Source organism: Loxodonta africana, chromosome 6 (assembly GCF_030014295.1).
Source record: "Loxodonta africana isolate mLoxAfr1 chromosome 6, mLoxAfr1.hap2, whole genome shotgun sequence".
NCBI classification, from domain to species: Eukaryota; Metazoa; Chordata; class Mammalia; order Proboscidea; family Elephantidae; genus Loxodonta; species Loxodonta africana.
In genome coordinates, this window is record NC_087347.1 from 85,104,447 (window position 1) to 85,115,985 (window position 11,539).

An 11,539-nucleotide genomic window follows, 5' to 3' on the forward strand; every position below is an offset into this window, starting at 1 on the left:
GCCTGAGGCATGCCAACTTTCTCTGCCCTTTCACCCCCTCTGGTGGAAGTGCTAAGCATCAGTCCTCAGGTCAAAACACCAGAAGCACAGTGAAAAAAAACAGTGAAGAGGTGAAGAAAATGAGATGGATATGCTTCTAAAACTTTAAGACATAGACAAGTTGCCTGGGGATCTTATTGATATTCAGATTCTGCTCCAGTGGTTTGGAGCTCAAGCCTGAGATTCTGTGCTTCTAACAAGTTCCAACGTTTTGCTGGTCCTTGCACCACACGTTGGTAATAAGCTTTATAGAATCAGAAATCAATCACCAGCGCAAAAAGCCCTGACTGAGGTCTCCCAATTTGACATGGAACTGATCTCTAACTCTGACCTTTCAGTAGCTCTACTTTTGACAAACAGTGGGCCTAACCCACAAATTGAAGTGTTTAAGTTCATTTGGGATGTTTTCCCACTTGCCCCAATGATTTACATCTGTACAAGTCATCAGCTACGTCATGCACTTGATTATCTTAGAACATTGCAATCCAGTTAGGAAATGGTAGGACGATTTTGTCATGTGGAGTCAGATTTTTATTTTAGTGGGGACATTTAAACAACCTTCTCATATTACAAATCAGGAGGCTGACGCACAAGATTGTGTGACTTGACCAATGTCACACAACTAGTTGAGAGCAGCAAGATGAAACTCTAATTTCCCTGACACCAGTCCTCATGCTGTCTGTCTAAATCAATTCCCATTTTCCTCTTTTTCAAAAGTGACTTGAATAATTTCTGCCAAATCTTGTAGGTCATCCAGGTCCTATGTGCCAGGTCACAAGGGTCAGGAAATACAGCAGGATACATCTCATTTTGACAGTTTTCCTCATATCTCTTTCTTTTGTAATTTAGTGTCCTGCTTTCTAATCAGTAGAGTTGGTTTTCAGGCATCTATTAAAAGAAAGGGAAACCCTGGTGGTGTAGTGGTTAAGTGCTACGGCTGCTAACCAAAAGGTCGGCAGCTAGAATCCACCAGACAGTCCTTGAAAACCCTATGGGGCAGTTCTACTCTGTCCTATAGGGTCGCTGTGAGTCGGAATCTACTCGATGGCAATGGGTTTTATGAAAAGAAGGAAGAAACAAAAATTAGACCCAGTCTTATTAGCATCACCTATCTTGGATGTTTAACTCTCATTTTACTTTTTCTTTTTCACCTGAATTCAATTTATTAAAATGGGATACATTAGGTCTTAACCAATACTCTTTAAAACTTCCCATCAAAATAATGCAAATTAATTCCATAGAGTGAAGTCAGAAGATTCTTAATAAGTATGTGTTTACTGAATGATTTGGATAAATGAATGAATGAATGAATTGATCGTTATATTCTGATAAGAAATCCATCATGGATAAATAGCAAACCGATGGACTTTAATAAGACCCTCTGATGAGGCCATACTCAAAATGGTTTTAGCTATGGGCCATGTAATTTTAAGTTCTTTTGTCTTCAACATCAAAATTCACTTTAGAGTACTTAAGTGATTTTCATGCCTGACAGAGTGGAAGGTGAATTTCCAAACTGCCCTCTTCATTCCCAGCAAAAAAAAGGCACGAGAGTAAATAAAAACTTTCCGGATCCCTTTACGCATGTAAGCGTAAAATGCAGATGAGCAAAGTGAGTGGGCGTGTGAAGTCGTTTGTAACAAAAACCCATTATCTACAGATGAGAAATTTATATTGTCAGCGTAATATCTGTGAGGCTAAGCAGAGCTGAGGAGTATATAAAAGCAGTGCGCTTTGGTGCAGAAGTACAGAACTCAGGACACAGAGCACTTCCAAAGTTCCGACAGAGAGTTCTCTCTTTCTGCACCTCTTCTGTTTCACGTCGCAGTCTCAAAAGGTAAGATTAATACCGGATAATTCTAAGATTGTGGATCCTGTTTTTGGTACAGTTAACTATTCTTAAGGGAGCAAAATATTATAAATTAAAGTGTTGCTCTTTCATCTTATACTTTATTATTAATAACTCATGGAGCAGAATTGAGATGAAAAAGTGATATAAAATACATTTTCATCAACTTTAGTGTAGTGAAGCTCCAAAGTGTGCCAGGGAAATAATTCAATTCAAAGACAAAGTAGAAAAGAAAACAAATATTCCAATCAATGTACTTGCAATGAGATTTAGCTGTTGTGAAAACTGCATTTTTAAATAAGTAGAAACATTTGGAAAAATAGATTTTTTTTCCTTCGATTTAATAGATGTATATACTGTTTCAAACAGAAGGCGCTTTTGAAATTCCGCAAAAGTGGGTCTATTAGAGAGGCTACGACAGCAATTCCTCTTTACCAGTTAAAACCTCTGATTTTCCAAAAGACCAAATTCAAATCATTTTTCAAATATTCAGATTTCTGATAACTCCATCATGAATATCATGAAATCTGCTTTTTCTAAATAAGACTCAATGTAGTTGGTGCCCAGAATAAACGTCATCTAAAAAAAAAAAATTTTTTTTTAATTACTTTGGACGGGTGTAAGTAATCAATAATTATTTACTGTTGATTGAATACCAATAGCAATTATTAAAATCTAAAAACTATACATGCTGGAATGAAATTTTAGTGAATCTCTTTAGGAAAAAAAAAAAATCAGATGTTCTAAAGCACCTACTTAAGTTCCTAAAACAAAGACCAATTTTACAGAGATCTTTAATGGAGTAAATGATTAAATGGTATATGTTTTGTTTTTTGGATATTTCCACATATATTTTCCAGTATAGAAAATGAGCTAACCAGTTTAAAAAGTACCTATTTGGTTTATATTTAGGAATAGAATACAATGTCTCCTTTCCCTGGTCTAAGATTAATCTTTCTGAAAGATTTCCTACACAGGAAATGCCATTGTTATCATATCGTATTTTTAAATCTGAGTGGAAGATTATGGTTCTTACCAAACCATAGATTCTCTCCTTAGGCCATCTGAAGAGGGGAAAGTACTTTGAAATTCTTTTCTTATTAAATAAGATTTTGATACTAAAATAACATAACATTTACCTTCTCTGCAATGGTATCCAAACAATTAACTCTGTTCTTAAATTTTCACTATTCTGAAGCCGTTTACAAAATGAATCAGAGAAATTTAAAAACCAAGTCCTTCCTTTCAGTAGGACTTATTTTATTGCCTATAAAGGACTTCAATGTTCATTTATTTATCGTTGTTTTCTTCTTCCATCAGCCACCACAGGGGCAGAATACCACCTGCTCTAAATCTGCCTCAATAGACCATAATAGAATATATATGTTCTCTCTCTCTCCCTATATATATATATATAGAATAGAATATAGAATAATTTAGAGCTAAATTGACAGCTTTCAGTCTTTTATAAGAAAGCTTCCAACAGTGGTGTTATCATAAAAAGACCCGCTTGCCTTAATTTTAAAACATTCCTGAAAACATGAATATTAGAATTATCAGAAGACACTACCTAAGTGTATAGAATGTTCCCAAAGCTTTCTGAAGCATGGCAAAATGCCATATTACTAATTTAATGTTGATGAATGAAGGTGAATATTCCTATTATGTTTCTTTGCCTAATTGACCACTCAATCTTAAAAAGACTTGATCTTTCAAAGGAAAAAAGTTACTGTAGCAGGTATTACGTCTCCAAGTTGCAGTGCCAGAAACAGATAGTAAATATGGCCAGGATGTTAAGGAAAAGATTGATAGATTTAAATGATAATATTTGTAAAATCCTTATTTCAAACCAAATGTCATTTGCTAAAAATACTCATTCAAATTATTTATGGATAAGCATAATCTAACTTGGATTGAAATCCCCACTTCTCAAAGTAAGCACTGTAGGGCTTGAAAGTAGCAGAGAGAAGTCCATGACAAATACTGGGCTTGAGGTTTCCATTCAGAAAATAGAGGTGCGAGCTCCACGTGGACACTGCCCACGTTCACATTGGCCTCTGCGCACACACTGCATGTCTCATCTGCTTGTAATACTAGGACAAGCAACCAGGTGTACCATACAACCAGGTCTAGTGTGCCACTAGCAGCAAATGACATATCCTGGACTAAGTCCAATTGTAAAACAACCTGGGGACTTCCAAGACTTTGGAAGCAAGCACTGATTTTCTTTATGACAGTAATCTCTTAGCTTCTTAGTTGTGACTGTTCAAGTTGCCAGAAGCATTAGTTCTCATTGCAAATTGCTTGTCTTTAAAACGATTTTTTCCCTTTAATTTAGAACAGGTCAAAGCACCCTAAAATACCTCAAATCTGTTGGCCGCTTTATAATTATGAAGTCTAGACCAAGTTACACTATTTAAAATATAAATGAATAATACATCTGAACCGACAGCTGGTATGCCAAGTTGTAGCCTGAGGCTGCTTTAAGATGGTTGAAATGCAGTATAATGTAAATGCTTGGAAGTGAAGGACTATTAATTGAAAGCCAGACTGATAGTGAGGGGGGGCAGCATTATGGATAAGGTGCCATTCAGGCTAACCATATGTAGCATATCATCTACAGGGGATATTTTAAATGTTTATCGTGGTCATTTTCTATTTCGATTCTGGGAATGAGCCTTCTAATCATTGACAGAAGTGTCCTACATTAATGAAAAGCCTTAATGGTGGAACACATCTTTTGTGTCCCTTTTTGCCTCAAAAGATTCTGGGGAAAAATACAATCTACTTTTTGAAAGTAAACTGGAAATATGATCAGAATAAAACAGATAAGACTGGCTTTTTCTTTCTATTTAGAATATGTACTTAGTCAAAATCAAACTAATTTAGCCTGACATGTTTAAATATGATTGCCTGCTTCTTTCCCCCTCTCCCTCTGTGTTCTGACAGGCAGCGAAAATGAGAAGCATTTACGTTGTGGCTGGGTTGTTTATAATGCTGATACAAGGCAGCTGGCAACGTTCCCTTCAAGACACAGAGGAGAAACCCAGGTAGTAAATCCTTAGACTTGAAATAACGTAGCACCACGGTTAGAGTAATGCCTGTGAAAACTACAGTTAGTAAATAAGTTCTTAGTAACTTAGAGTAAATACTCTATGCACAAAATTCGTATGTTTAAAGTGTCACTGTGATAAAGGCAGGCTTTTCTGGAGTATAGATAAAAGTATGAGTTGTTTCATAACCAAAGGGATGGGAATTGTTGGAAAATATGCTACATGGGAAATTCTAGCTTTTGAATTTCTCAGATTATCCTGTCTAACCGTTCATTCATTACTCATACACTGCACAGATTATTTTAATTGTTTACACCAACTCTTTTCTCTTTGGTTATGCCTTCTTAAAAAAATATTGTTTCTTGCTAATTGTAAAAGTCATACATGTTCATATTAAAAATATGCAAAAGTAGGTCAAGTATGCAAAATTCTACTATTCAGAGAAAACTATTCATAATAAAAATTTGGTGTATTCGTTTCTTGTATTTTATATATATATATATAAAGTATACAAATATTTCTGAGAACATAATAGAGCTTTGCGTCATACTTTTTCTCTCTCTTAGCTTTGTATTGTTAGCTTTTCCTGATATTGTTAAAAATATCTATTAAATATATAATATTTAATGGCTGCATACTAATCCATATAAACTATGTAGAATAATTTACAAGAAGTTATTCCTTCCCTGTTAGACACATAAGAGGTCAGAAATTTTCCCACTACAAATAATGTTGCAAATAACATTTGGTACATACCTTTTTGCTACATTTCGGACTATTTCTGAGGATCAATTCCTAGTAGTAGAATTACTGTGCCAAAGGGTTTAATGAGTTTAAACCCATCTTGCAAATTAACTTTCCAGAAAGCAGTATAGAAATATTTCTCTCACAGCGTCCTTACCAGTATTTAATCTTTGCCAACTTGACAGGTAAAAATGGTATCTCACTGTTGTTTTAATTCCCATTTCTGAGTATTAATAACATTGAATATTATTCCATATATTTACCATGGAACCAACTGTTGATTACTGAGATGTAGATTATACACTATATAATTTCAAATTAGCAAGTGGGCTCTTTCTTACCTTTGTATGGACTTTTAAAAGTCTTTGTTCCACCATTAGCTACCATATCATAAGGTAACTGAGTTATGTTTTCACATTAATATATGAAAACCGAATTGGAACCATAAATCTGCTGCCCCAACTAATAATCTGGAATGCTTCACTCTTTTAAAATATTCAAGTCACTACTCTCTTCTGCCTTTATTAGCATAGTCATGAGCAGATTAATTAGTTAAAAAGAGATTTATTTAACCCTATTTCAGAAAAAAAATAAGTCAGTTAAGAAATTAGTTACTAGAATTCAGAATAGGAGTGTACTCTACTATAATAAAACTATGGGATTCCAATGAAAAGCTAAGGTCTCTTTGCACTATGTACTGATATACCCTAGGTGCCTGCATTACTGCTTCATGCAGCCCTGTATTTTGTAGTGAGGATAATCCTCAAGTGAGTTTACAGCAGAACTTTATGTTGCACCAATCACTGTTCTTCACAGATCATTCTCAGCTTCCCAGACAGATCCGCCCAACGATCCGGATCAAATGATTGAAGACAAGCGCCATTCACAGGGCACATTCACCAGTGACTACAGCAAGTACTTAGACTCCAGGCGTGCTCAGGATTTTGTGCAGTGGTTGATGAACACCAAGAGGAACAGGTAAGAGTTCTGAACCTGTTCTGAAATTTGCACACAAGTATATTACTTAAATGTATCTTAAATTTCTCCTGCCTTTCTTAAGTTATCACGTTCATCAAATAGTGCCCACAGCACTTTCCATTTTGATACTTTCCAGCGTTGATGATGCTGTCTTTTGTATTATCTCTGAATGCCCTATCCCTCCTTCCTCCAAACTCTTACCTACTCTTCGCTGTGACACAGACCTTAAATTTTTTCCCCACCTGTGATCTTAGCAATATTTACTCCCTTATTCATTTTCCCTTTAAAACTGAAAGCTGACTTTTGTGGAATGTGCGGAGTTAGGAGTATAATTTCTGGCCAAAAGATAGAGCCAAGTCACCATCCCCTTGTAGGGTTCAAATGCACAACTGTGACCATATTAAAACCATCCCTAGCCAAGCTACTCATGGTTAGGAATAGAAAGAGATGCATTCTTTTTCTTGTAGAATACATCCCAAGACATGCATTTAAAATTACAGCCTAGCTGCACAGCATAAAGAGAGATGGCAAGTAAGAACACAAGCCTATAATATGACATACATTTTAATGCTGGGTTTTCTTTGGTGGGGAGGGGTCTGCTGCATCTAGGCTACTGGAAGAAATCATCTGCAAGAGTTTCACAGAAGTGGTGGAATTTCACAATTTCTTTGGAGAGTGGCCCACAAGAGGAAGGGAGTTCTGCATACAGAGTAGCTGAAGGAATCTAAAATTCAGGAAACGGACATGGATTTGTCTAGATAGAATGGAGAAGGGAGGGAGAGGGAGAGAAGAGATCATGTGCGAGCAAGAGGAACAGGAGAGATAGAGTTGCAACTAACAAAAGGTTCTTAAAGCACAGGGCACATTCAACTGCCGGAAAGGCAGCCATTGTGGTCAGAACAGATGTTGGGAGAAGTCCTTGATAAGAATGACAGGTAAGGCCATCAGTGAAATGTGAGAAACCACAAATTTATAAAAATGAAAAAGAGTTGTTATTTTCCAGAAAGGGAATGCCACAACTGGTTACATGAATGCATAACAGTCTTTGCTCACAGGTGATTTCTGTAGTGTGTTTATAATTAAAGTTTCCAGTGGTGACATATGTCAGAGAGGCTGAGGGCAACTGATTGCCCACCTTTACAGAGCACTCTGCCACACTTTAAGTTGATATGGTGTCCATCTTCTTAGCTTTCTTCATTGGTAATTGATCACGCAATTCCTTTAGTCCTTTATCATGTGGTCCTTTTGATAACAGTTTGAGATACTCCTTCGCTTTCCCTTAAAACAATTCAATAACTCTGACCCAATGCTTACTAGTAGCAAACAGCTTCCTTGCTGGAGAGTAGTATCACACAATGGAGAGTCTACACTACTGAGACTGATGTAAAAGTAATGCATCGTTTCATAACCAGTGACACAGATAAGCAGGGGAGGTGAATATGGGTATTCTGGGAGGGGGCTTTAGCTGCTCCTTAATTATTAGTCCTCTCCCACCAATCTTCAATCCAAATAATTAATGTAGCTTTAAGACTAGTCCCCCAGCCATCCCTCCTCCCAAATTTTCCCTAAGTCCCTCCTACATAGAATCCCAAACTCCGAAGCTGCCACTGCTCATAGGTGAGAACCATATTGCCAGAGAGACAGATCTTCAATTTAACGTTCACATTTTTTTCAGGAATAACATTGCCAAACGTCAGGATAAATTTGAGAGACATGCTGAAGGGACCTTTACCAGTGATGTTAGTTCTTATTTGGAAGGCCAAGCTGCCAAGGAATTCATTGCTTGGCTGGTGAAAGGCCGAGGAAGGCGAGAGTAAGTCTGTACATTCTTATTTGACATTCCTTTTTTTTTTCCCTTGATGGTGAAAACTTAAATCTAGAGTTATCTATATATGAATCTGGATTAGGGAAGCTAATTAGTATACTTTCAAAAAGTAAGGAAATAACCCTGATTGGTAGGAGACAGTATACAAAAGTTTAGTCTGAGTCTTCTTTGGTAGGAACCAGTAATGATAGAGTCAAATAGGTTACATTTTTATCCCGTTATTGTTGTTGTTGTTAGTTGCCATTGAGTTGGTTCTGACTCCTGTTAACCCTATGTACAATGGAACGAAACACTGCCCGCTCCTGCACCATCCTCACAGTCATTGCTATGTTTGAGCCCATAGTTAAAGCCACTGTGTCAATCCACCTTGTTGAGGGTCTCCCCTTTTTTTTTTTTTTTTGCTGACCTTCTAGTTTACCAAGCACGATGCCCTTCTCCAGAGACTGGTCCCTCCTGATAACATATCCAAAGTGCCATCTTCACATCTAAGGAGCATTCTGAATGTACTTCTTCCAAGACAGATTTGTTTGTTCTTCTGGCAGTCCATGGTATATTCAATATTATTCGCCAACACTGTAATTCAAAGGCATCAATTCTTCTTTGGTCTTCCTTATTCATTGTTCCACTTTCACATGCATATGAGATGATTGAAAATACCATGGCTTGGGTCAGGCACCTTAGTCCTCAAAGTGGTATCTTTGCTTTTTAATACTTGAAAGAGGTCTTTTGCAGGAGATATGCTCAATACAATACATCATTTGGTTTCTTAACTTCTGCTTCCATAGGTGTTGATTGTGGATCCAAGTAAAATGAAATCCTTATCAATATCATCTTTTCTCCATTATTATGATGTTGCTTATTGATCCAGTTGTGAGGCTTTTTGTTTTCTTATGTTGAGATGTAATCCATACTGAAGGCTATAATCTTTAATCTTCATATCCCATTATAAAACCAAAAACAAAACCAAACCCAGTGCCGTTGAGTCGATTCTGACTCATAGCCGCTCCTATTATAGTAGTGCTATAATTAGGGTGGAAGACCTGATTGTGTAGTGGTTAAGAGCTATGGCTACTGACCAAAAGGTTAGCAGTTCAAATCCACCAGGCACTCCTTGGAAACCCTATGGGGCAGTTCTACTCTGTCCTATAGGATTTGAAGGCAACGAGTTTTGTTTTTGTTTTTTGTTTTATGATTATGGTATTAATTTATCACCCAAGCCAAGACATTTTTGGGAGTAAATAGGGAGCTTTTGATAACTACAGGGGAAGAACAAGCTTAAACTAGAAGTGCCCCAGGAAAACTAGGGATAAAGAAAAAGAGGAAATAATACTGAAAACAAAGTTTGACATTAAATGTTTATATAAGTGATCAAAATATATCTATGCGTTAGTAAATATTCAGATAAAAAGCTACTGAAGACTGAAAAGAACCAAACGGAAGATGTTTAGTGAAATGACACTCAAAGTAGAGATATGTAAAAATATCTGCATATTGAACCATATACCCAGTTTTTTACGGGACTGTCATTGATGGCTAACTAAAAGATCGGCAGTTTGAATTTACCATCCTCTCCTTGGAAACCCTATGGGGCAATTCTACTCTGTCCTATAGGGTTGCTATGAGTAGGAGCCAACTTGATGACTTTTTTTTTTTAAACAGGTCATATAAATACTCATTAAACAACCAAAGTTGAAAATGAAATTAAGGTCCATCTCATTTTCTCATGATCATTTTGATTGACATTTGAAATATGAGGGACAGAAAATTTATGTTGAACTTTGATTTTTTAATGAGTTTTAAAACAAGCTTACTGAGACTTAAAGAAATCTCAAGACAAAGGGGAAGTACTATTGTGGTTTGGTTTTTAACACATTAACAATCAAACTTGCAAAACCAATGGCAAAATAGTAGCTTACACTTGAGGATATTTTATAGTGTTTTAAAGGAATACCAAAAATCCCTCTAAGGTAAACTGAAGAAAAAGGAAATATAATATACACTAAGGTTAATCTCTTCATATTTCAGTTTGTAAGGCTGTTCTAAAAATCGCTGGTTTTACAGTATATAATATGTTTTATCAAATTGTAAACAGGTTAATAGTCTCAGCAATAGCTTCTGTTGCCAATATACTAAAATTTTTAAGCAGTCTGGAATTTTGAAAATGGCATGAAGTTATACAGGGTTGATTTCAGATCCTGTCTCTGCTCCTTACTACCTGAAACATTTCCTTTCAGATGCTTGCCAGTTCATACTGGTTCCTATGAGATTTTTCGTACTAGGACCTCAGTAAATAGAAACTCATTGTTTTCTCAGTGACTCTCACACACATTAGCAGTGAGAGGAAACTGATGAGCACTTCTTTAAAATTTTAACCTAATTTTAACTCTCTTTTTCTTAGTTTCCCAGAAGAAGTCATCGTTGAAGAGCTCCGCCGCAGACACGCTGATGGGTCTTTCTCTGACGAGATGAACACAGTTCTTGATAATCTTGCCACCAGAGATTTTATAAATTGGTTGCTTCAGACAAAAATTACTGACAGGTGACTGCATTTTAGTCAATTCTGAAAACCATCAAAAGTTTCTTAAATATTTGTTGTCATATTACTGCAGAATGTTCTCTATGTGGGGGAAAGAGTCTTCACATTCAAATATAGTAAAAAAATGCATGTTTAAATCACTTGAGAGTACATTATTATATTCATTTTGATCACTGCAGTTTTATTAATTCACGCATTGATTCCAAACACATTTACTGAATATCTATAAGGGACGAGACAGTAGGACCACAGATGTGAATAAAACATGGAGAGTGTTAAGTCATTCACATATTAATATCACATTACAAATTGTTATATATATTGAAGTTTTAGCACAAAGATAAAATGCCAATGTATGTGGCATTATATGCTTAATGTAAGAAGCATAGCAGTAAAAACATAAACACCAAAAAATAAGCACTTATCTTGAAGGATGTTAATTGCTTTTCATAACTATTCATAACTGTATTTTTTGATGGGGAGATTTTAGGATAAATCATCTTTGAACCTAACTA

General features: G+C 36.0%; 1 protein-coding gene across 1 annotated transcript; it reads left to right on the plus strand.

Moving 5' to 3' along the window:
- Positions 1-4,453: 4,453 nt before the first annotated feature.
- Positions 4,454-11,238, plus strand: GCG (glucagon). The gene is made up of 4 exons (XM_003405828.3): positions 4,454-4,938; positions 6,502-6,663; positions 8,339-8,476; positions 10,887-11,238. Exons 1-4 carry the CDS (start codon positions 4,847-4,849, stop codon positions 11,029-11,031), a joined length of 537 nt encoding a protein of 178 aa, XP_003405876.3. The 5' UTR covers positions 4,454-4,846; the 3' UTR covers positions 11,032-11,238.
- The last annotated feature ends 301 nt before the right edge of the window (positions 11,239-11,539 follow it).

Excerpts from the sequence above, each read along its gene's own strand:
- GCG (XM_003405828.3), top strand. The coding sequence starts at position 4,847 with ATGAGAAGCATTTACGTTGTGGCTGGGTTGTTTATAATGCTGATACAA. Across the intron at positions 6,664-8,338 it reads ATGAACACCAAGAGGAACAG|GAATAACATTGCCAAACGTC; the intron begins GTAAGAGTTCTG and ends CATTTTTTTCAG. Across the intron at positions 8,477-10,886 it reads AAAGGCCGAGGAAGGCGAGA|TTTCCCAGAAGAAGTCATCG; the intron begins GTAAGTCTGTAC and ends TCTTTTTCTTAG.